This window comes from Microcebus murinus, chromosome 5, assembly GCF_040939455.1.
Source record: "Microcebus murinus isolate Inina chromosome 5, M.murinus_Inina_mat1.0, whole genome shotgun sequence".
Lineage (NCBI taxonomy): Eukaryota > Metazoa > Chordata > Mammalia > Primates > Cheirogaleidae > Microcebus > Microcebus murinus.
The window spans coordinates 101,696,227-101,720,058 of record NC_134108.1 but is presented as its reverse complement, the minus strand read 5'-3'; the positions used below and the strand labels follow the sequence as shown (position 1 = coordinate 101,720,058).

The following is a 23,832-nucleotide window of genomic DNA, read 5'->3' as shown; positions in this document are numbered from 1 at the left end:
TTAGGGCTTCTTTCCTCCAGTTTGGACTGGGCGGAGTAGCAGCATGGGGAAAGTGTGACCGCCACTTGAGAAAGAAAGGAAAGGAACATAGCTCCAAATGCTTGGAAGAATGGCCGAGGCCGACGCACACCAGACGATGAAGTGCAGCACTTCTAGCCCAGCTTGGGTTTCCCCTTCTCCCCGCCTCCTTCGCTAAGCTCCACCCACTTTCAGGCGGGACCACCCACTTCAGCCAATTCTGGGAGCCGAACCCTGGCGGTTTGTACTCTTTCTTTCCAATGAGAAAAAAAGGAAGCATAGTGGCTCCAATGACCAATGGGAGGAGGCGGCGCCTGGTTGTCAGGCAGGTTTGTAAGAGTTCGGGCCAATTGGAGGCGCAGACACCGCTCGACCCGGGCGCAGCGCGCAGGCGGTGGCGAAGAGACGCGGAGCGGGCCGAGTGCGGCCGAGCAAAGCCGGAGCCGGAGCGGGGCCGCAGGAGCTGGGCCGGGTCCGGACGGGCCGAGATGCCCTATAAACTGAAGAAGGAGAAGGTGAGCGTGGCCCTTTTCCCTGTGCCTCCGCCTTGGGGCCTGCGTGGAGCTCTGGGAGGGGCCCGCGCCAGGCCCGGGACAGCCCCAGACTGACCCTCCCGTCCGGCCCCCGCAGGACTCCTGGGGCCAGCCCTCCGCCCCCGCGGCTGGCAGCACCCCCAGCTGGTGCCGCAGCTAGGACACCTCCCCCACCTTGTCCCAGAGAGATTCACCCCACATACACCTCCCTCCCTCCCTTCCTTCCTTCTCTTACCTCTGGCCCAGGGTAACCTCCTTCCTTCAGATCTGCTCCATTTCCAGGTCACTCCCCTACTCCCCCAACGCCGCCCCCAGCCCCAGTCCCCCACCGATTTGGGACAGCCCTTCATCTGAAACTGCACCTCCCTCCAGAACTGCCCCCTCCCCCGCCCTGCGCAGCCCCTTTGCTCCTCTTCTCACCAGCTTGGAACAGCCACCCCACAATCCTCTATAGCCCCTTCTCGCTCCATGCCAAGCCCCTGACCTAGAACAGCACTGCTTTCTCTCTTCTCCACCCAAATCTGGCCTAGGCCCCTCCCTCTAGTTCTTTCACACACAAACTTGTAAGCCAGGATTGAGCCCTTCTTTCTGTTGTTGGAACCTCAGACCATCGGTGCTGGAAGAGACTTCTGAGCGCAGGCAGTGTAATCCCTAGTGGTACAGATGAAGAAACTGAGGCCCCAACAGGGGAAGGGACTTGTCCAAGGTCACACAGCCTGCTGGAGGCCCAGCTGCAATATCAGATCTCCTGACTTAAAGGCTTCTTCTGTATCAAAGCCCTCCTAACATCAGCTGGCTCCCAGGTTCATCCTAGACCAGTCACCTTTCCTAATCTGAGCAGGCTCCTCCCCTTACGCTAATCCTAGGATAGCCTTTGCATTTTTCCTTTTTTTTTTTTTTTTTTTGCATCAGTGCTAGATTTCTGCCTTTCCTGAGCCACACTACCCTCAATCAGGAATCAGAATTGTCAGATTAGTGTTCCTTCTCACCTTGTAGGCCAGCCACCCCTGGACACCCATGCCTTTGTCATGATGTCCTGACACAAGGCAATTTCTTAATGTTGTCTTTTTTCACCTTCCTCTTCTACCTCCATACCGCCTTCCCCTGTTCCTCATCCCTGCCTTTTTCTACCCTCTCTTTCCTGCTGTTGCTGAGATCTGACTCAGAGGTGTGGTTCCTTTGAGGTACAGACTCACACAGAGGATGCTAGGATACCAGTTCCAGCCTCCCCCAGCTTCTCTTCTCCTGGGGCTGGCCCCTTGTGATGAGGGCTGACTTGAGCCTGGTGTTCTGGCCACCTGCTTGATGACCCCAGAGGTATATTGCTTTCATTCGCCCCCTGACTGGCTGGGTTACTGAGCTGCCATCTCTGACCCTACCAGTCTAACTTTTTATCCTGGGGCCATTGTATGTTTGCCAGGCATCTCTGATTCTGGCTTGTCCCTGTAACCTCTCAGGATGTGAGGTTCTGGGTATAGGGTTGGTGATGGTGTACGAGATGTTGAACCTCCTGGGCTGATGAGCTAGACAGGCTTTTGTGCCCCACCCAGGCCCTGTCCTTGGGGAGTGGGCAAGTTAAGGTGGTTTGGGCAGCTTAGTTACAAGTGATGCCCACAGAAGTCAGCCACATCAGGGGCTAAGGGTTGTGGAATTCAGAGGAAGCTGGTGAGGTCCTCATTCGCCTGTAGTTTTTAGTCTGATGGACCAGATGTTGTCCCATTTGCAGAAAGCCTTTGCCTGTTAGCTCATTGTGAAGAAGAAGAGAGATTCTTAATTAGACTTGCTAGAACTGTGGGTGTAAGTAATTGGTTGGGAAAGGGTATTGGAAGGATTGGGGTGCATGCAGCCAGGCATAACTCTGAACTCCCTATAAGGTTTAACTTTCTGCCCTTGATTTTTGGCTGCATTTAACCACCTTCAATGGTTGGCAAGTTCTGAGGAGGAGTGGGGTGCAAATGTGACTGAGGTTTGCCTGGATGGGATGGGGGTACAGAGAGGTGTTGGGGGGTGGAGGATCTTTACTGCTTGTCCATCACCTGTCCCCTTTCTTCTTCACATCTGCTGGTCCCAATCCTGGTCGTCCTTCACAGCCCCCTCCGGAAGCCTTTCTGAACCGTCAGTCAGGAATAAGCTCTCTTTCCTTTCCTAGATTTGCAGAACACTTGGTAGGCCACTTATGGCCCTATTTTGTTTGGCCTTGGGCTGGAATTAATTGTGGACAAGTCTTTTCTTTCCCCTTGAGATAATAACTAAGCTCCATTTTGGTTTGGCAATTCCCTTGTACACGGTTGATGCTTAATGGACAGGTGCTAGGTCAGTCTCTTGGATCGATTTGCATGCCTCCCCTGCCCTCATGTTCTCATCTGGGTCTTATCTCTTTTATGTTCTTGAGTGGGGTGCCCCTGCTCCCTCCCACTTTCTTCTTGTTGATAATCGTAATAACATTGACCAGCATTAGAGTTTTCATGTGTGAGACACTGTGCTAAGGGAAGTGGGCACTATGCTTATTGTTATTTAATAGATGAGAAAACTGAGGCTCAAAAAAGCTAGAAAACTTGCCCATGATTATATGGCTAGGAAGAGCTGGGCCCAAAACACAGGGCTGGCTCCAAACCCCACCATTCTTAGAACCATGGTGCTGTGCAGTGCCTAAAGTGTGTGCATTTCACCTGTTATGCGGGAGCCAGGGAGCAAGGGTTGTGGGCCTGGTTCCCCCCAAGCCCATTCACACCCATACACCAAGGCAGCTGGATCTCTCTTAGGCACATTCCTTGAGAGAGATGTCTGAGGCATCATGCTGAGCATCGTGGGGTGGGTGGAGGGGTACAAAAAAGAATAAGCAGCTTGTGATCAAGTAGAGAGATCAGACATGTACAAAGATGGGTCAGCTTTGGCCAAGGGGCCTACATCTAGGGTGTATGCAGACATACACCTCAGTGTTGTGTCCATCCTGCACCCTTCCATCCTTTTTCTCTCCATGCTAAGCTCTGAGCTACTGACAAGCGGTCAGTGTGGCTAGCTCGGTTAGTAGGCAGTGGGAGAGTGCTCAGCCCAAAGAAGGGATCCTTTTCCCCTCGTGCTACTGTGTGGAGCTGCTCCATACCACACCTTTCTTCCTCTCCACCCGCAATAAGCCTTCCCCATATTCCTTCCAGCCCACACAGAGCTCTCTTCTCCCTGAAATCCTTTTGCCCCCATAGTCACAATCACTCGATTTAACACTTCTCACTGAAGGGGCTCGGCTGCTATTGAATTGCAGAATCTCAGAGCTGGAAGTGATTTCCAAGATTCTCCAATCTAGTCCTCATTTAAGGCTTGAATCACTTTTGCAGCATGCCTTACATGAGGTTACCCAGCCTCTGCTTGAATGCTTTCAGGGTTGGGGAGCTTTCATCTTCACTAAGTAGCTAGCTTTTGTGCAGCTGCTCCGTGAGAAAATTCTTCCTTGTTTGGAGCTTCAGTTGTGTTCCTGCAACTTCAGTCCATTGCTGTACTGCTTGTGGGTCCAAGGACAAGTTGTATCTTCAGTCCACATGGCAGCCCTTCATTTGTTTAAGACCCTTCTTGCTCCCCATCCCCCATGACTCCTCCCTTCCATTGTTAACTATCCGAGTTCCTGCAGCTGTTGCACTTGGGACATGCTTTTGAATCCACTCCCAGTGTGGGTTGCATTTCCCCCTAAGAAAAACTGGGATTTGTCATTGCTCCTCTCAAAGTCTGATGATCACAACTGAACTAGATTCTCCAGGATGGCCCTATCAGTGCCAAGCACTCCGCACAGGTCTGTTAACAGGATGGAAGGTCATGTAAGCTACTGTGGCAGCCAGGGATGATTTGTGTTGCGCTTCCAGTCAGACCTAAATCCCCAAGTCTTTTTCACATTTTCCCCATCCTGTCCCTGTGCAGTTGCATTTTTTGGCCCTTAGCATAGGAAGAGATGCTGGGCAGGCCAGGGTGTTGAGCCAGCTGCCAGGTTCCCAAGTGAGACTTCAGACTAGTGCTCACTCTTTGTAATAATTAAGGGCTTTACCCCAACCCTGTCCTGGTGCTTGTCAACCAAAGTGCTCTTGGCATTTTGGGTGGGACAATTCCTGTACCTGTTAGCATCCCTGGGGCCTCCTGATTAAATGCCAGTAGTACCCTCTTGTCTGGGTGCCATTTGTGACATCAAAAAATGCCTCCCAGTCTTTCCAGATGGCCCTGAGGGGGAAGTGGTGATTCCCTTCCCTCCAGCATGGAAGCCTCTGGCACTTCTCTGACCACTTTAGCCAGAAGCCAGTCTGAGCAGCTCATTCCCTGATGGTTAAGCCTTTCTACCCTGGTTCTGACCTGACTGAAGGCCCTCCCAGGGCCAGCCTCTGCACCAGCCTGGTGAAGTGAAAGATGAAAGAGCATTCTCATGCTTAATTAGTATGTTAGGGATGACTTCCTAACCAGATTCTAAACTGCTTGGAGGGGCTGAATCTGCCTTTGTCCCTTTGTGTATACACGCTCCACCAGGCACAAGGTAGGTTCTAACTGATTGACTGATTCAATTGGACAGAGGATAATTGCAACAAAGACCTAAGGGGTCCAGATAGGGCCTCTCCCTTCCCCTGGCATCTGCTAACCCTACCTCCATCTTTTCCCTGCAGGAGCCCCCCAAGCTTGCCAAAGGCACGGCCAAGCCCAGCAGCTCAGGCAAGGATGGTGGAGGCGAGAACACCGAGGAGGTAACGAATATAGGCACAGCCCTAGTTGTGGTACAGGTGCTAGCTTCAACTCTTTGATGGCTAGTGGGGTAAGGGATCCCAGGGCCCGGAAGTTACCTAGGCAGAAAGAAAGGAAGCTTCTATAGCCTAGGAGGGACCTGGACACCCCATCAAGACCGCCCTCAAGCAAGATTTCCCTTTGGCTGGTATAGACCACTTAAGCTGTCTGGGTCTTCAAGCTCCCCAGGGATTCCTGTGAGAGTTGTTTCTCTGTCAATTTTGAGTGTTCAGAATTCCTTTTTCTGGCCGAGCACGGTGGTTCACGTATGTAATCCTAGCACGCTGGGAGGCTGAGGCAGGCGGATTGCTCGAGGTCAGGAGTTCAAAACCAGCCTGAGCAAGAGTGAGACCCCGTCTCTGCTATAAATAGAAAGAAATTAATTGGCCAACTAATATATATATAGAAAAAATTAGCCAGGCATGGTGGCACATGCCTGTAGTCCCAGCTACTTGGGAGGCTGAGGCAGGAGGATTGCTTGAGCCCAGGAGTTTGAGGTTGCTGTGAGCTAGGCTGATGCCACAGCACTCACTCTAGCCTGGGCAACAAAGTGAGACTCTGTCTCAAAAAAAAAAAAAGAATTCCTTTTTCTTACAGCAAAAGGCAGGGGTTCTGGGGTCCTGAGGAGAAGGGGAAAAGTCCACAGGTGCTTGATTGGGGGATAAGGACTTCAGCATGGCTCTGGGTGGGCCAAGGGGTTAGAAGTGGCTGGTGTCCCTGAGTCGGGCAAGACTACCCTTCTGCTCGATCAAATGGGAGCATGACTGAAGGACAGTCCTGAGCAGAGGTCAGTACAACTCAGCAATCTTGGGCTATAAAGCAATAAACGGCAAGCTGAGAGAGCACCAGAGTGGGGAGGGACTTAAGGAAGTCCAGAGCATGTCCATGAAAATTTGAGGGTGTGCATAGTGGATGCTTTGGATGACAGATCATCCTGTGAATGTGTCCAGTGAGCACCCACCACATCCTACCTGGAAGCTGGTATCGGTGCTTTCTCTGCTTCCTCCCTCCTGTGTTAGGGCAGGTCTTGTGGTTTTCTAGGAGAAGAGATTGATTAACAAGTGTTTTGGGTTAACTATTTTAGGTTTTTATGGGTGCTTCTGGTCCCTATCACCTCTAAAAAGATCCAAGTATTTTCACACCTGGGACCATTGTTTTATGCCTCACTTGAGTAATCAGAAGGATAGGTTTTCCCTGTTACAGATTTGTAAGTTGAGGGCCACAGAAGAGAAATTACTTCCTCTGCCATATAGAGTAGTCTGAATGTCTGGAATAATCCTTATCACTCAGTACTGTGGCCATTTGTTCTCATCTGCCTCTCTCTCACCACCCCAAACTGTAGGGAGGGAGCTGTGTGTTACTCTGCATTGCTTCTTCCCCACACCTGTGTCCTCACACATTTGGTTCACAGTAAGTGCTTCTGGGAAGACTCTCTGGGCTCTGTCTCCTCTTCAAGAATGAGGACATTTGTGGGTCCCACAGGGAAGGTGGTTGCTGGCAACTGACATTTGAAGCAGAAAGAGAAGACTTAGAAACAGGATTTAAAGGGAGAGAAGGGAATATTTAGAGGGCCATTCCTACCTTTTGCCTACTCCTACTTCTTCAGTTATTAGATAGATTGGATGTCATTTTCTTAAAGCAGCCTTTTTTGGCCAGTCACCCCCATCCCCGAGATGTGGTCAGGGCTCCTGTTAGTTGCTATTTTGGCACCCAGTACTATGGTAGCACTTAACTACAACTTTATTATTTATTTATTTATTTATTTATTTTGAGACAGAGTCTCACTCTCTTGCCCGGGCTAGAGTGCCGTGGCGTCAGCCTAGCTCACAGCAACCTCAAACTCCTGGGCTCAGGTGATCCTCCTGCCTCGGCCTCCTGAGTAGCTGGGACTACAGGCATGTGCCACCATGTCCAGCTAATTTTTTCTATATATTTTTAGTTGGCCAATTAATTTCTTTCTATTTTTAGTAGAGACGGGGGTCTCACTCTTATTTTATATATATATATATTTTTTTTTTTCAGCACCTGAATTTTAGATGGCTTTGGGAACTCACTCTTGCTCAGGCTGGTTTCCACCTCCTGACCTCGAGCAATCCACCCGCCTCAGCCTCCCAGAGTGCTAGGATTACAAGTGTGAGCAACCACACCTGACCCACAACTTTAATGAAATGTGAAAAATTCCTTGTGACTTCGTTATTTATCAGCTATCTCCTGTGTTAGTGAAGGAGGTCCATGAGGCTCTGGTTCACTGCTGACGGGCCTGGTACAGTGGGCCCGTGGGTACCCAGCATTTGAATGCATTAATGAGTGAGTAAGTAAATGAGTGAATGAATAAATGAACCAACTTCAGATTAGAGCTGGAAAGGACCTTAGGGTCTAACCCTGTCATTTCATAGATGGGAAAATGAAGGTTTGAACAGAATAAGAAGTATGCTGAGACCAACTGCCACAGTTTGTCCACACTGCCTTTTGGACAAATACGCCCAAGGTAGTGGGTCTGTTTCAAGCCCTCTGGAAAAAGAGGGTGTTGAGTTCATCTTGGGCTGTTTTGTGAAAGGCTGCTCAGGGCTCACCTGTATGAGGCAGCTGCAGGAATTCTGCTCTGTGACTTGCCAGAAACATAACCACGTATGGGATGGGAGGGAGATGCTGGAGAAGCTGGGGCCAGGCTGTGAGGCTGTGGTCTTCAGAAGTTGTTTGTCACAGTCCTTCCCTTGCCTTTTTTCTAGTCCAGAATGTTGGGCTCTTCTAGCCAGATTTGCTCTGTGTCAAGCATTTAACAGCCTTTCTAATTGATCTAATAATTATAGCAGCCAATATTTATTTTATTGAGCAGTTGCTTTGTATTAGTTTCCTAGGGATGCCAAAACAATTTACTACCAATTTAGTGCCTTAAAACAACAGAAATTTACTCTCTCACAGTTGTGGAAGCCAGAAGTCTGAAATCAAGATTTCAACAGGGCTATGTCCTTCTGAGGTTCTAGTAAAGAATCTACTCCTTGCCTTTCTCCTAGCTTCTTGTGGCTTTTGGCAGTCTTTGGCATTCCTTTGCTTGGATCACTTCAGTCTCTGACTCTGTCTTCACACAGCATGCTCCCCATGTGTCTCTGTCTCTGTCTCTGTCTGAATTTTCCTCTTGTAAGGACACCAGTCATATTGGACTTAGGGCTCACCCTATTCCAGTATGACCACTATTTAACTTGATTACATCTACAAAGACTCTGTTTCCAAATAAGGTCACATTCACATATTTTGAGTGGACGTGAATTTGGTGGGACACTGTTCAACCCAGTACACTATGCACCAGGCACTGTATTAAATACTTAGCATGCATTGTCTCCTTTAACCTTTATGACACTCTTGAGGTTAGTTATTTAGTTATTATCATCCTCATTTTACAAATGAAACTGAGGCTTAAGCCTCTTTAAAGATTTTGTTGTTGTTTTGTTTTGTTTTTTTGAGACAGAACCTTGCTTTGTCAACCTGGCTAGAGTACAGTGGTGTCATCATAGCTCACTGTAACCTCAAACCTCAAGTGATCCTCCTGCCTCAGCCTCTCAGGTAGCTGGGACTATAGGTGCACACCACCTCACTTGGCTAAGTTTTTAAATATTTTTTTGTACAGATGGGGGATCTCGAACTCTTGACCTCAAGCGATCCTCCTGCCTTGGCCTCCCAGAGTGCTAGGATTACCGGCGTGAGACACCATGCTTGGCCTTAACAGATGTTAAATAGCTTTTACAGAGTGAGGAAAGGCAGAGCTGGAATTCTACACAGGTCTGCGTGGCTCAGGAGCAGGTTCTCTTGTGGTCTTAATGAAGTGATATGCTGGTTCCAAGATTCTAGAAGAGAATCCTAGAATGAAAAGGAGGCTTGGGAAATCAATTGAGATTCCCTGTGACCTGCTTCTGCAGGTAAGGGTCTTTCCTGATCTGTCTCTGGAGAAAATAACTCAGTGTTTGGACTCTTTCTGTGTGCTGGTTCCTTGTCTTAAGTTCTGGGAGCAGGGACAGAAGGAAGAGGAAATTATCCCAGTCTCCCCACTTTAGCTTGTCCCCTCTGGGGCCAGAGTTGTTAAACTTTAGGGTAACAAAGGTAACAAAGCCCCCTGGGCTGATTAGTCCTCTACTTAAAAACCTCTCTTGGCATTTCATTGCTTACAAGTTAAAATCCAAACTTGCTAGGCATGGCACCCTTGGCCTTCTGAGCTGGCCCCACCCCATTCTTCTTGTACCTATCCTGGCTTCTTGTCCCACTGAACTTCCCATCTTCTGATATGACAAGCCCTTTTATGACTCAGAGCCCTCAGATGTGGCTTCATTGGCCTGGACTGCTTTATCTCTCTTGTTTCTATTTTTGCCTATTAAACTCACATTTATACTTTAAGAGCCAAGTCAAAAGCCACCTCTTCAGGGACATTTTCCCTAATTCTTCCAGGCAAAGTTTGTAACTCAGCCCTCTATGTTCCTATATCATTTGTGATTCTCTGGTCTTGCATTTCCCTTGTACTGTTAGCTGCTTTTGCGTCTATCCCGCCTACTGGACTGTGAGCTCTTTGAAAGCAAAGGCTATGTCTTAGTCACTTTTTAATCCTTTTTTTTAATGGTATAGTATTTACATATAAACTTTTAATCTTTAATGCTTAATGCGATGTTTAGTGAATAAATGAAGTAAAGAATTAAGCACAGCTAGATAGAGCTCTAGATGGCACCATGGGAGAGAATACCTCTATGATTTTGGGGAGTTTTAAGCTAAAATGACCTTCATTTATTAGGCCAGTTAGTTCATTATGCAAAAGATATAACATTAAATCTTTGCATTTGGGAGAATGGTTGGAAAACCACTGATCTAGTCCAACTCCCTCCTTAGTGGCAGAGACAATTGAAGGCTGGCTTTTTCCCTTCTGGGAAGAATGCTTCCTTTCTCTGGCTGTCCTCTCAGTATGAGGTTTATGGAGGTGCAGGGTATCTGCATCTTACCTGGGAGGACAGAGACAGACATGTTCTTCTTCGGAGTCCTGTTTTCAGGCTGGCACTGAGTCCCTTACCCTAGTATCACTGACGTTTCTCCCTCCTGACTTTGCTCCTGATGTTATACAGAGCTCTATACTGAGGGCTCCTGAGTTGGGACAAGAGAGGAAAGGCCTGTGGGGAAGAGCCTGGCCAGGAACTGAGGGCCTTGGCTGCTGGTCAATCATCCAGCCAGGCTGGGTGCGGTGGCTCACGCCTGTAATCCTAGCACTCTGGGAGGCCGAGGCAGGCGGATTGCTTGAGGTCAGGAGTTCAAAACCAGCCTGAGCAAGAGCGTGACCCTGTCTCTACTAAAAATAGAAAGAAATTAATTGACTAACTAAAAATATATATAGAAAAAATTAGCTGGGCATGGTGGCGCATGCCTGTAGTCCCAGCTACTTGGGAGGCTGAGGCAGTAGGATCGCTTGAGCCCAGGAGATTGAGGTTGCTATGAGCAAGGCTGATGCCACGGCACTCACTCTAGCCAGGGCAACAAAGTGAGACTCTGTCTCAAAAAAAAAAAAAAAAAAAAAAAAAAAATCATCCAGCCAAACATTCATTGAATGCCTGTTAGGTGCCAGTGCTGGGGGGACCCAGAGGGGTGCAAACCAGGGCCTGGCTCTCAGGGGACTTAACATCTAGTCAAGGGGATGACACATGAACTGACTGAGCAAGAGGTGTCACTAGGGTATGCACAATCACAGAGCCAGTGGAACAGACAATTTAGTGAATAAATGAAGTAAAGAATTAAGCACAGCTAGATAGAGCTCTAGATGGCACCATGGGAGAGAATACCTCTATGATTTTGGGGAGTTTTAAGCTAAATGTAGAATTGGAGGTGGGAGGTGGGCACCATAGGGCTGGAATGATCTGAGAAGACTTCTTGGAAGAAGGTAGGACTTAAGCTGAGTCTGGAAAGATGCAGTGATTTCATAGGTCCCCCATTTTCTTTTTTTTCCCCCCTGGGGTGGAGTGGGGGGGATAGGGGTCCCCCATTTTCAAAGGAGGAGGATAATGGACTCAAAGGAACATTTGAGGTATGCTAGCTTAAGAAGGAATTTTCAGGCTGCATTCCTGAAATCCAGGTATAGGAAATAATAATAATTGTATTATAGCAGTAGTAGAAGACAATCTTATAAAATGCTTCCTATGTGTCACGTACTGTTCATTTCAATCCTTATTATAGCCCTATAAGGTAGGTTCTATTGCTATCCCCATTTTACAGATGAGGAAACTGAGGCACAGAAAGGCTATATGACTTTCTGGGTTGCACAGCTAATAAGTGGCAGAGCCAGGAGTCGAACCCAGGCAGGCAGTCTGGCCTGAGTGTGTTCTTGAGAACTGAGCTTCACGGAGAAAGTTTTGGTTGTTCCTAAGGCAGGGAAATGGAGGCATGAAGCAGGAGAGGGTCTGGAGGCCCACAAAGCTCTGGTCCACCAACCTTCTACCTTTCTCCCCCACCACTCCCCAAGGTGTGACTTGTCTGCCATAGATAGACAGAAAGACCCCAGACTCTGGTGTGTCTTGCATTGTCTAGACCAAGTCACACTGGCTTAAGGCTGGTAAGGAGAGGGTTATAATGACTGACTTGCCCCCCTTCCTCATTTCCTTAGTCAGGTTGTTGGTGAGGCAGAAGAGAAAGCCAGATGGCCAGAGCAGTAATGCGCCACACTGACCCACAGTCCTGCCCAGATTGGACCTAGTACTCCTCTTCCATTCTCTCATCCCCAGATAGGTCACAAACTTGACGTAATTGTTATATAAAAAATTCAGAGTATGCAAAGGATAATATCTCTATCTTCCTCCCTCTCCCATCCCAGAGGATTTCAAATTATTCCATTCTTATGGTAAGGAGTAAGAGTTTGGGGTCAACAATAAGTTAGGGTGTACTTTAACTAAGAGTGGAACTGGAATGTTCCTAACACAAATAAATGATAAATGCTTGAGGTGATACCCCAGTTACCTTGATTTGATTAATACACATTGTATTGGCCGGGCGTGGTGGCTCACGCCTGTCATCCTAGCACTCTGAGAGGCCGAGGCGGGAGGATCGTTTGAGCTCAGGAGTTCGAGACCAGCCTGACTGAGCAAGAGCAAGACCCCGTCTCTACTAAAAAAAAAATAGGAAGAAATTAGCTGGACAACTAAAAATATATAGAGAAAAAAATTAGCCGGGTGTGGTGGTGCATGCCTGTAATCCCAGCTACTCAAGAGGCTGAGGCAGAAGGATTGCTTGAGCCCAGGAGTTTGAGGTTGCTGTGAGCTAGGCTGACGTCATGGCACTCTAGCCCGGGCAACAGAGTGAGAGACTATCTCAAAAAAAAAAAAAAAAAAAAAAAAAAAATAAATAAATAAATAAATATATATATATATATATATAGTATACCTGTTATCAAAATATCACATGTACCCCATAAATATATATAACTATTATTTACTGATAATTACAAATAAAAGATTAACTAAAAAAGAATTTGAGATGGGGTTGGAGAGAAGGAAGGATGGCGGGTATAAAGACAGCAGGTCACTTTTTCCTGTGGCATGGGTACCCAACTGGACATGATTCTCTCCTCGGTCCTAGAGCCATCTGTGGTTAGGGGCAAGGGCTGTCCTGGAGCTCAGCCTCTCTTCTGTCCAACAGGGTGTTACCTGGACAGTCCAGGAATGTCTGTGGGCAGACAGCCTGCAAACACCTGTGTTTAGGCTTTGGAAAATGGACTTCCTGGGGCTCTGACACCCACATCTGGGGGATAGCTGTATTTTCCACATTATAAAAACAGTGTCAGCTTATAGAAAATTTAGAAAAGTGGAAAAAAGTAATCTATAATTCTACTGCTATAGGAGATAGTCATTACCACAATGGTGGACTTGTTCTTCCCTTTTCTGAACCTAGTTTTTGGTTCTGTGCATGTTTTAATGTGGGTGAGCTCATTTTGCATATATAGTTTGTATTGTCCTTATTTAACTTAGCATAAGAAGCAATTTTCTTTTCTTTTCTTTTTTTTTTTTTTTTGAGACAGTCTTACACTGTTGCCCAGGCTAGAATGCCGTGGGGTCCTAGCTCACAGCAACCTCCAACTCCTGGGCTCAAGTGATCCTCCTGCCTCAGCCTCCCGAGTAGCTGGGACTACAGGCACGCGCCACCATGCCCAGCTCATTTTTTTTATATATATTAGTTGGCCAATTAATTTCTTTCTATTTATAGTAGAGACGGGGTCTCTCTCACTCTTGCTCAGCCTGGTTTTGACCTCCTGACCTTGAGCAGTCCACCCACCTCAGTCTCCCAGAGTGCTAGGATTAAAGGCATGAGCCACTGTGCCCAGCCAGAAGCAATTTTCTGTCAATTATGTAGTTTCAGGCTTTTTGTTTTGTTACACATTTTATAGTTTTAGGCTTTTTGTTTTGTTACACATTTTTATCATTATGGCCAGACTCAGTGGCTGACACCTATAATCCTAGCACTTTGGGAAGCTGAGGCAGGGGGATCTTTTTGTTTTTTGAAGTTGGGGAGTGAGAAGGGGGGTTCAATTTCCTTTTTTTTTTTTTTTTTTTTGAGACAGAGTCTCGCTTTGTTGTCCAGGCTAGAGTGAGTGCCGTGGCGTCAGCCTAGCTCACAGCAACCTCAGACTCCTGGGCTTGAGTGATCCTTCTGCCTCAGCCTCCCGAGTAGCTGGGACTACAGGCATGCGCCACCATGCCCGGCTAATTTTTTATATATATATCAGTTGGCCAATTAATTTCTTTCTATTTATAGTAGAGACGGGGTCTTGCTCTTGCTCAGGCTGGTTTTGAACTCCTGACCTTGAGCAATCCGCCCGCCTCGGCCTCCCAAGAGCTAGGATTACAAGCGTGAGCCACAGCGCCCGGCCTCCTTTTTTTTTTTTAAGACAGAGTCTCACTCTGTCACCCTGGGTAGAGTGCAATGGCATCGTCATAGCTCAGTGCCTCCCAAGTAGCTGAGACTACAGATGTGGGCCACAATGCCTGGCTAATTTTTCTATTTTTTTTTTTTTTAGTAGAGATGGGGTCTCACTCTTGCTCAAACTGGTCTTGAACTCCTGAGCACAAGCAATCCTCTCGCCTCAGCATCCCAGAGTGCTAAAATTACAGGCGCAAGCTACCGCACCCAGACAGATCTCTTGAGGCCAGGAGTTTGAGACCAACCTAAGCAACATAGTTCGACCTTGTCTCTACAGAAAACTTTTTTAAATTAGCTGGGCATGGTAGCATGCACCTGTAATCTTAGTTACTTGGGAGGCTGAGGTAGGAGGAGGATCGCTTGAGCCCCAGGAGTTTGAAGTTACAGTGAGCTATGATGATGTCACTGCACTCTGGCCCAAGCAACAGAGTAAGACTCTGTTTCTTAATTTTTTTTTTTTTTTTTTTATCACTATGACAACTCGGACATTCAGAAAATTGATACTACTATTGGGCTTGTAATGAAAAGTGCAGCCCCTACCCTGCCCCAGGCCACTCTCCTCCCATTGTTCTGAGGCAAACACTTTCCACTGCAAGCTATTTTTTCAGAGATTGAGTTTTATATTTCTAAATTAGATTCTTTTACTACTTTAAAAAAATTTTTTTTTAGATTTAGATATTATCTATTGACTTTCTACTTAATTGGAAAATTAAGGCCTTGGTATTCTTATGCTCTATGTAGACATTTCTCCTCCTCCCAAAATACTTATCACCAGGTTGGGGTCAATTACTGTGACTATAAAATATTTTTCACAGCTGAATATACTTTTCACAGTTGTGATTATGTTTATTACATACTTTCCATAGACATAATTTTAACTCCATGATATTCCATTTATTTATTTTTCTGTTATAAATGAGGCTGTTAAAAGTATTGCACACAAAGCTTTATATAAAATTTAGGATTCTTTTTTCGGGGGAGACAAAGTCTTGTTTGTCACCAGGGCTAGAGTGCCTCTCAAGTAGCTAGGACTACAGGCATGTACCACCACACCTGGCTAATTTTTTTGTATTTTGTAGAGATGGGTCTCACTCTTGCTCAGGCTGGTCTTGAACTCCTGATCTCAAGCAATCCTCCTGCCTCCACCTCCCAAAGTGCTAGGATTATAGCTGTGAGTCACCCTGTGCCTGGCCAAAATTTAGGATTTTTATTAAGTTAACTTTCTAGTAGTTAAAATACTGAGGCATGGGAATCAATTTCTTTCCTTTACCTTTTTTTTTTTTTGAGACAGAGTGACAGAGTCTCGCTTTGTTGCCCAGGCTAGAGTGAGTGCCGTGGCGTCAGCCTAGCTCACAGCGACCTCAAACTCCTGGGCTCAAGCCATCCTCCTGCCTCAGCCTCCCAAGTAGCTGGGACTACAGGCAAGCGCCACCATGCCCGGCTAATTTTTTCTATATATATTAGTTGGCCACTTAATTTCTTTCTATTTATAGTAGAGACGGGGTCTCACTCTTGCTCAGGCTGGTTTTGAACTCCTGACCTCGAGCAATCCGCCCACCTCGGCCTCCCAGAGTGCTAGGATTACAGGCATGAGCTACTGCGCCTGACCTCTTTTACCTTTTAATTGAAGAATGTCACACATTCAATAAAGTAATCTTAGGTGTACTGCTCAAGGAATCTTTAGGTATGTATATGCTATGCACCACTTCCCAGATCCAGTGAAGATGTAGAGTGTTCCATTACTCAGAGGTTCCTCATGTCTCTTCTCAATCAGTACCCCCCCCCAATGGCAAGTGGTTACACTTTTCTGACTTCTTTCACTATCAATCCATCAAATAGTTTTGCCTGTTCATGAACTGGAATAGACATTGTTTTTTTCTTTTTTGAGACAGAGTCTCTGTTGCCCGGGCTAGAGTGCCGTGGCATCAGCCTAGCTCACAGCAACCTCAAATTCCTGGGCTCAAACAATCCTTCTGCTTCAGCCTTCCAAGTAGCTGGGACTATAGGCATGTACCACCATGGCCAGCTAATTTTTTCTATATATTTTTAGGTGGCCAATTCATTTCTATTTTTAGTAGATACAGGGTCTTGCTCTTGCTCAGTCTGGTTTCGAACTCCTGACCTTGAATGATCCTCCCGCCTTGGCCTCCCAGAGTGCTAGAATTACTGGCGTGAGCTACTGTGCTCAGCCTGGAATGGACATTTTGAAGGCTCTTGATGCACAGGCAGTGGGCATGATTTTGGAGACATGACTTCTTGACTGTTCCCTGCTAGGGCTAACCCATAGTTATCTCTGTGACCCTGGCCTGAGCACTTTAGGACAGGAGACAGATGTTGGCTGCCCAGGCCTGTACAGGCACAAACAGCCTGGGGGGTGGGGGAGGTCCAGGCACAGGGTGGGAGGCATATCTTGGGGAGTGGATTTCAATGGATTACTTGTTTGACCAGGCCCAGCCACAAGCCCAACCCCAGGCTCAGCCGCAGCCACCATCATCCAACAAGCGTCCCAGCAATAGCACGCCACCCCCTACACAGCTCAGCAAAATCAAGTACTCAGGGGGGCCTCAGATTGTCAAGAAGGAGCGACGGCAAAGCTCCTCCCGCTTCAACCTCAGCAAGAACCGGGAGCTGCAGAAGCTTCCTGCCCTGAAAGGTACTTAAAGATGGTCAGGGAGCTGTTGTACTAAGCCTAGTGGGTACAGGGGATTGGTGAAATGCAGGTTTTGGGGTATTTTGGGGGCGGGGAAGGGAGTTCCAGAGGATGCGAGGGAGCAGGATGCTGGCAGGGTGGGCTAAGAGAAAGCTGTGGAAGGCAAACAGGGTATGGCAGTGAAGGGAGGAGAACCTGACTGCTGGGCCCCCCACAGATTCGCCAACTCAGGAGCGGGAGGAGCTGTTTATCCAGAAGCTACGCCAGTGCTGTGTCCTCTTTGACTTCGTGTCAGACCCACTCAGTGACCTCAAATTTAAGGAGGTGAAACGGGCAGGACTCAACGAGATGGTGGAGTACATCACCCACAGCCGTGATGTCGTCACCGAGGCCATTTACCCTGAGGCTGTCACCATGGTAGGCACAGGGAAAGGATGCCGGGGGCAGTGTGGGGTTGGGGGTGAAGCCTGGACAGACCTCTAACCTTGGACCTACCCCTCAGTTTTCAGTGAACCTTTTCCGGACGCTGCCACCTTCATCAAATCCCACAGGGGCCGAATTTGACCCAGAGGAAGATGAGCCCACCCTCGAAGCTGCCTGGCCACACCTCCAGGTACCAGGGCAAGGGGGAAGCCTGACCCTGGCTGCAGGGAATGGGGGCACTCTGAGGTCTGCAGCAAGGGGGTATCTCCCAGGCTTTGGGACTACCCCCTCAGTAGATGCTCCTTTCCCCCACAGCTCGTGTATGAGTTTTTCTTACGTTTCCTTGAGTCTCCTGATTTCCAGCCAAACATAGCGAAGAAGTACATTGACCAGAAGTTTGTCCTTGCTGTGAGTCCCTGAGGTTCCTGTCCTCCCCACCTCTTTCCATTCCATGAACTCTAGCCCCAAGCCCTACTCCCCTGTGTCCCAGCTGCTCTTTCCCCTTATGCTGACTATATTGAGCTTCAGCTATATCTGGCACAAGACTATGAAGAGTTAAAAAAACCTACTCTGCCCTTAAGGAGCTTCCAGCATGATGGAGGGAAACAAATAAGCAACACAGTACCTCCCCTGCTTTCAGTGGGGTATGTAAACACGCATACCCAAACATCACTTTGGGTAGATCAATGTAATAGAATTGTGAGACTTGTCCCCACTCCCTCTCTCCAGAAAACCTCTGGGCTTCCCCTGGCAGGACCTATGTCACCCTAGCCCCAGCCCCAGCCTTTTGGCTGCTGCTTCACTTGCTGCCTTTCCTCCCTCCTGCTCCCAGCTCCTGGACTTATTTGACAGTGAGGATCCTAGAGAGCGGGACTTCCTCAAGACCATTTTACATCGCATCTATGGCAAGTTTTTGGGGCTCCGGGCTTATATTCGTAGGCAGATCAACCACATCTTCTACAGGTGAGGCCAGGAGCCCAGACTCAGGAGTAAAGTGAGCTCCTGCAGAGGTGGGGCAGGAACAGGGATGTAGGAGGGCTCTGCAGAATGCTAGAGGGACATCAGGAGAGCCCTTTTTCTTCCCTCAGGTTTATCTACGAGACCGAGCATCACAATGGGATTGCTGAGCTCCTGGAGATCCTTGGCAGGTGAGATGTGGGGTTGGGGCACAGATGCCTGAAAAAAGTTGGGGGATTGGTGCATTCAACTTGGCCCTAACAAACCTCCCTTAATTCCTAGCATCATCAATGGCTTTGCCCTGCCCCTTAAGGAAGAGCACAAGATGTTCCTTATTCGTGTCCTGCTTCCCCTTCACAAGGTCAAGTCCCTTAGTGTCTACCACCCTCAGGTGAGCTGCCTTCCTCCTGATGATCCCTAACTCGGACAGCCAAGAAAAGAGGGGTGGAAAGGTAGTCCAGCTGGGATAGGGGAGGCATAGGGAGCAGGTGGGATAATTTTTCCTCACCCCTCCCCTTCCATTCTGGGATCTTGTTGCGGTGCTGAAACCTTCTAAACCTGCACCTCACCTTTCTACCTCAAACTTTTGCAGTTGGCATACTGTGTGGTACAGTTCCTGGAGAAGGAGAGCAGTCTGACTGAGCCGGTAACTCCCTTTCTGGGCCCCAAGGTCTACCACTTACTGTCACCAGCATTACTTGCCAGTCTGTTCCTATTGAGCAGTGCCTTAAGCAGGTGCTCAGGAGCACCTGACAGATAACGTGGCTTCCTCTCTGAAGGAAAAGTGAAGCCTATATATACACTTAGAAAACAAATTCAAGCCAGAGAAACATGAGCAGTTAGCAGAGATCATCCTAAGCTGTGCCCACTGGGTGGGGGAGAGTGGGCAGGAAAGCTTCCTGGGGAAGCAGGCAGGTATAGAGGATTTTATCCCCATGTCCTCCTCTTTTCACAGGTGATTGTGGGACTTCTCAAATTTTGGCCCAAGACCCACAGCCCTAAGGAGGTGATGTTCTTGAATGAACTAGAGGAGATTCTGGACGTCATTGAACCTTCAGAGTTCAGCAAAGTGATGGAACCACTCTTCCGCCAGCTTGCCAAATGTGTCTCCAGCCCCCATTTCCAGGTGACACTCAGACCCAGCATATCCCTGTCCCTGCCTCCTAGAAACCCAGGTCTTGAGTGAAACAAGCAATACCCTCACTGAGTCCCACTTCTCCCCACCAGGTGGCAGAGCGTGCTCTCTATTACTGGAACAATGAGTATATCATGAGCCTGATAAGTGACAATGCTGCCCGAGTCCTCCCCATCATGTTCCCTGCACTCTACAGGAACTCCAAGAGTCACTGGAACAAGTAAGGTGCTGGGGTGGGGATCTGGTTTTGGAACCTTTGAAGAGTGTGAAAGAACTAAGGAGCCAGGGATCTTAACCTGGTCAGTCAGCAAGTGGGACTGGTGCCCACTGCATATTGATAGGACCGTGAGGGACTGACTGGAGAAGAAAGATGCCCATGTGAGAGATTTCCATGATACCAAACAGCAGGGTAGCAGTCTGCATCCTTGGGGCCAGCTATTCTGCAGGTCACATCACAGCTTTGGAGGTATAATTTCTATGCTATGGGAAGCTGATATGATCCTCTTAGACAGTATGTGGGAAGAATCCTGGAGTTGTAAAGACTTTACTACTAAAAGCAAGTATAGTGCAGTCTATGCAGATGCAGTCCATCATGCTGCTAGGACACCATTAGTGTGGGTTAGAGAGTAGGAAGTGGTGGGAACAAGGTAGGCCTTGGAGCATGGGGTGGGGGGAGGATGGACAGTTAGACCAATATTTGTAAAGACTGTCTCAAGTCACATGACTTGGCCAGAGCTATCTGCTTATACTTTATAGAAGTTTATGAAATGGGAGTAGTAAATGAGAAAGAAAACTCCTAACAGAGACACCCCCTAGGAGAGGACAAATTGGGGTCCTGGCACTAATGGCAGGCTCTGGCCTCCTATACCTCATCTTTCTTCTGGGTGGCAGGACAATCCATGGACTGATCTATAATGCCCTGAAGCTGTTTATGGAAATGAATCAGAAGCTGTTTGATGACTGCACACAACAATATAAGGCAGAGAAGCAGAAGTGAGTATCTCTCTCCCCGGGAGACTTTCATCTTCTACCACCAGCTCACTTTGCTTCTGTCAAGCCCAGCCCCAATTCTACTTTTGCTCCCTCAGAGGCCGGTTCCGAATGAAGGAAAGGGAAGAGATGTGGCAAAAAATCGAGGAGCTTGCCCGGCTTAATCCCCAGGTGAGGTTTTTCTGCCACTGCTATGAACAGAGGGGCCCATGTTGAGCTGGGGAAGAGTTTGCTGTAGGTGGAATATAAGGCAGACAGGCCCACAAACGTCTGAAGTGGCTCTCACCGCTCATCCTTGCCTCCTCTCGCTCTCAGTATCCCATGTTCCGAGCTCCTCCACCGCTGCCCCCTGTGTACTCGATGGAGACAGAGACCCCCACAGCAGAGGACATCCAGCTTCTGAAGAGGACGGTGGAGACTGAGGCTGTGCAGGTGGGAGGGCACAGGGGGTGGGGTAGATTAGAAATAATAGCTCTGGAAGGGAAGGGAGACAAGAGCAGCAGAGCCAAAGAATAAGGGGAGGAAACAACAGAATTCACTGGGAATTAGTCACCATTCCTCTCCTCCCTGTCCACACACAGATGCTAAAGGACATCAAGAAGGAGAAAGTGCTACTGCGGAGGAAGTCAGAGCTGCCCCAGGATGTGTACACCATCAAGGCACTGGAGGCACACAAGCGGGCGGAAGAGTTCCTAACTGCCAGCCAGGAGGCTCTCTGACCCCCACACTTTCCCACCACAGGGCCACAGCCCACTCAGCCCTGGGACGCTGCCCTAGTCCTCCACTTTCGGTTCCCTACTGGCTGCCTTGGGGCAAGGCAGCGCCTCTGTAGCTACTCTGTGGAGGGGATATGGGCACTTGAAGCAGGGACACCAACAGAGTAGTCCCTCTTCTCCCCAAAATGTGTTCATGCCTCCCTGTGGCTAGTACAGAGAGGTTGAGCACTCAGATGCTCAGTGCTCAGACAACCTGGGGATGGCTGTGCCCCTCCTGTTCCTAACCCCACAGCTACTTGAGGCTACTCTGAGAAATACACAAACAGGAATACATATGCTCCTCTATTCTTCCCTTCATTCTCATTTGAGTTCTCTCCTCCTCTCTCCCCCCTGCAGAAGCATATAGGGAACAGCAGGAGATTATCCTCACCAAAGTTATGTCAAGCCCCATTGGCCCCTGGAGTGAATAGCTGGAGGGAAGCCAACCCCCGGCAGCACAAATAGGCCCCCAACCCCAGCAGTGTGCAGGTTGGTGGGGTTATATTATGTCCTCTTTCCCACTGCCTGACCAAGACAACATGGGAGGTCAAAAAGAGAAAAGTATATGCTATGGACAATACGTGATGAATATAGGGCCCAGATGGACAAGAAGGGGGATGAGAAAATACCCTACCCTGTGCCCCCTCTGTGGTCAGCAGCAGCCCTGGGATCACAAACATGGAAGGGACCACCCTGGAGCTGACTGCTTTCCTATGCTATTGGTTCTCATAGCTAGAAAGAAGGAAGCAGGGAGCAGTGCCCCAAGCATAGCTTCCGCCAACACCTATTTATTTCCTTGTTTCTGCTGATGCTGGAAAGGCCCTCACTTGTCTCTTTTAGGACCTTGGAAGGGGAAAGGGCTGAGAAGGGCTGGACCCAGGTTCCAGGGGCACAGGCAGTATGGCTTTTGGCTGTGTACATAGGGTGCTTTATTCTCCACAGAATGATACATGCTAAGGTGGGTTGGGCTTGGGCCGATGTCCCCTTATGTACAGAACTGAATAAAGTGGGTCTCTGAGAAGAAGTCTGATTTGCCTTGATGTGAAAAGGGAGACAGTGAGGATGGAGATGGACATTACAACCAGGGATGTGTTCAGTCCTCTGCTGGTTCTGGCCTGGAATGTAGGGAGATAAGGCAGCTCTCAGTGTGGTCACTTCCAGGCAGGGGATGCCTGCCGAGCTTGGAGGGCTTTCTGTACCACATCTTCCCACTGGGCATCCGATATCTCCCGAGCCCAGGCAGGAACCCCTGGTGCAGGCAGGCTTACTCCAGCCATCGTCCTTTTCACCAGCTCTACGTGTTCTGAAATCACAGCCAGAGACCAGTTAGGGGATAGAAAAAATGGGACAAGTTGCCCTTCCCAATCTTTGCACCAACTCAGAGCTTTTGGGATGGTGGGGGTCACCAAATCCATCTTGTTATGTCTAGACAAGCCTGCCCATCCCCAAGTCTAGCAGAATAACATTTCACCTGGATGCTAAAGTCTGCAGAATCTTAGTTTGTAAACTATGTTTTTAGAAATAAGGTGTTCCTCTGTAACTTCCTTCTACTGACTCAGCCCCCTCCATTTCCTTCATAATTATTCCACAATGAAAGAATGGTCTCTTTTACCTGGGTCCATGGGAATAGAACTGTGGTTGCTTAATGCTGTAGCTCCACCCTCATCTTCATCCTCACTCTCTAATGGTGGGTCTGGCAAATGAAGCCCCAAGGCCTACGGAGCCAGAGAGAAGACAGTTCAGGTCCAGCCTTTCAGGAATTCTAGCTTCACCTACTCAGGAACACCCTCCATCATACCTGGATCCGATCCTGAATGTCAGCAACTACATCTTCTCCATCCCCCACTGGCGCCAGCTCTACCTCTTCTTGTTCAGGATCTTGGTTGAGGGGCTGGTAGGAGTAGCCAGCTGGGCCTGCCCCCGTTTCCTCCTGCTCTTCCTCAGGCTCCTCACTGCTCCAATCCCCAGTGCCTTCTGAAGGGCCCTGATGTGGCCCCAGTTCCTCAGTCTGATTGGGGAAGATACGCTCAGGGCCCATAGTGTCTCCCCCTAGAACGACTGCTGCCATCCGGGCAGGGGCTGTAAGAACAGGGAGGCAGGATAGGGATTGGATGAAACCACATTCATTCTCTCATCCAGCACGTTGTGGTCTCCTTTTGCGTCTACAAAACCAGCTCCCATCCCCAAGATTCTTGCATCCCCCTCTCTTCCACTCTCTTAACTCTCCGAGTCGGGGCTCTTATCTTCAACAGGGCCCCACCCGCCTTGCTCTGCCAATTCCTTAATAAGCCCAACCAGAGGCTCTGCAACCTCCTAAAAAACACCGCCACGAGAAACCCACCCCCGCTTGGGAATCCCGGGTCACCAGACAGGGCCTACTCGCCCCTTCTCCCTTCTCCTAGAGGTTCCCCTTCGTACCGCCTGACAGACGCCCTCCAGGCCTCAGGGGCGGCGTCCCCCACCCGCCCCACTGAGTCTCCGCGCTGGTGTCTCCGCGCGCCTCACCCGCTCAGAGCCCGCGGCCGAACTCGCACCTTCACTTCCGGCGGGGCAGGACGGGCCGGGGAGCCTAGTCCTCCAGCCCCGCCCCATGCTCATGATTGACGCTAGCGAGGACGAGGAGTCCGCCCCTTGCCCGCCTCCGCCATTCCCAGCCCAGAAAACAAAGGACTGCATTACCCAGCGACCCCC

The 23,832-nt window shown here is 48.8% G+C and overlaps 2 protein-coding genes across 4 annotated transcripts; one reads left to right on the top strand and one right to left on the bottom strand.

The window, feature by feature from the left end:
• The first annotated feature begins 375 nt into the window (after positions 1–375).
• On the top strand, positions 376–22,165 carry PPP2R5D (protein phosphatase 2 regulatory subunit B'delta). Its single transcript, XM_012773162.2, has 16 exons — positions 376–533; positions 5,186–5,263; positions 16,680–16,884; positions 17,099–17,298; positions 17,384–17,494; positions 17,620–17,712; positions 18,137–18,267; positions 18,393–18,452; positions 18,544–18,652; positions 18,854–18,907; positions 19,217–19,387; positions 19,489–19,616; positions 20,288–20,389; positions 20,485–20,557; positions 20,702–20,818; positions 20,968–22,165. The coding sequence occupies exons 1-16, from the start codon at positions 507–509 to the stop codon at positions 21,103–21,105; spliced, it is 1,797 nt and encodes a 598-aa protein (XP_012628616.1). The 5' UTR covers positions 376–506; the 3' UTR covers positions 21,106–22,165.
• Positions 22,047–23,814, bottom strand: MEA1 (male-enhanced antigen 1). 3 transcript variants are annotated; one of them, XM_012773169.3, is made up of 4 exons: positions 23,676–23,814; positions 22,940–23,220; positions 22,754–22,856; positions 22,047–22,444 (listed from the first exon to the last, which is right to left on the bottom strand). In XM_012773169.3, exons 1-4 carry the CDS (start codon positions 23,737–23,739, stop codon positions 22,293–22,295), a joined length of 600 nt encoding a protein of 199 aa, XP_012628623.1. In that variant the 5' UTR covers positions 23,740–23,814; the 3' UTR covers positions 22,047–22,292. The 3 variants fall into 3 exon arrangements, with proteins under 3 accessions (XP_012628623.1, XP_012628626.1, XP_012628625.1); XM_012773172.3 differs by having other exon boundaries at positions 23,647–23,770; XM_012773171.3 differs by having other exon boundaries at positions 23,560–23,708.
• Positions 23,815–23,832: the final 18 nt, after the last annotated feature.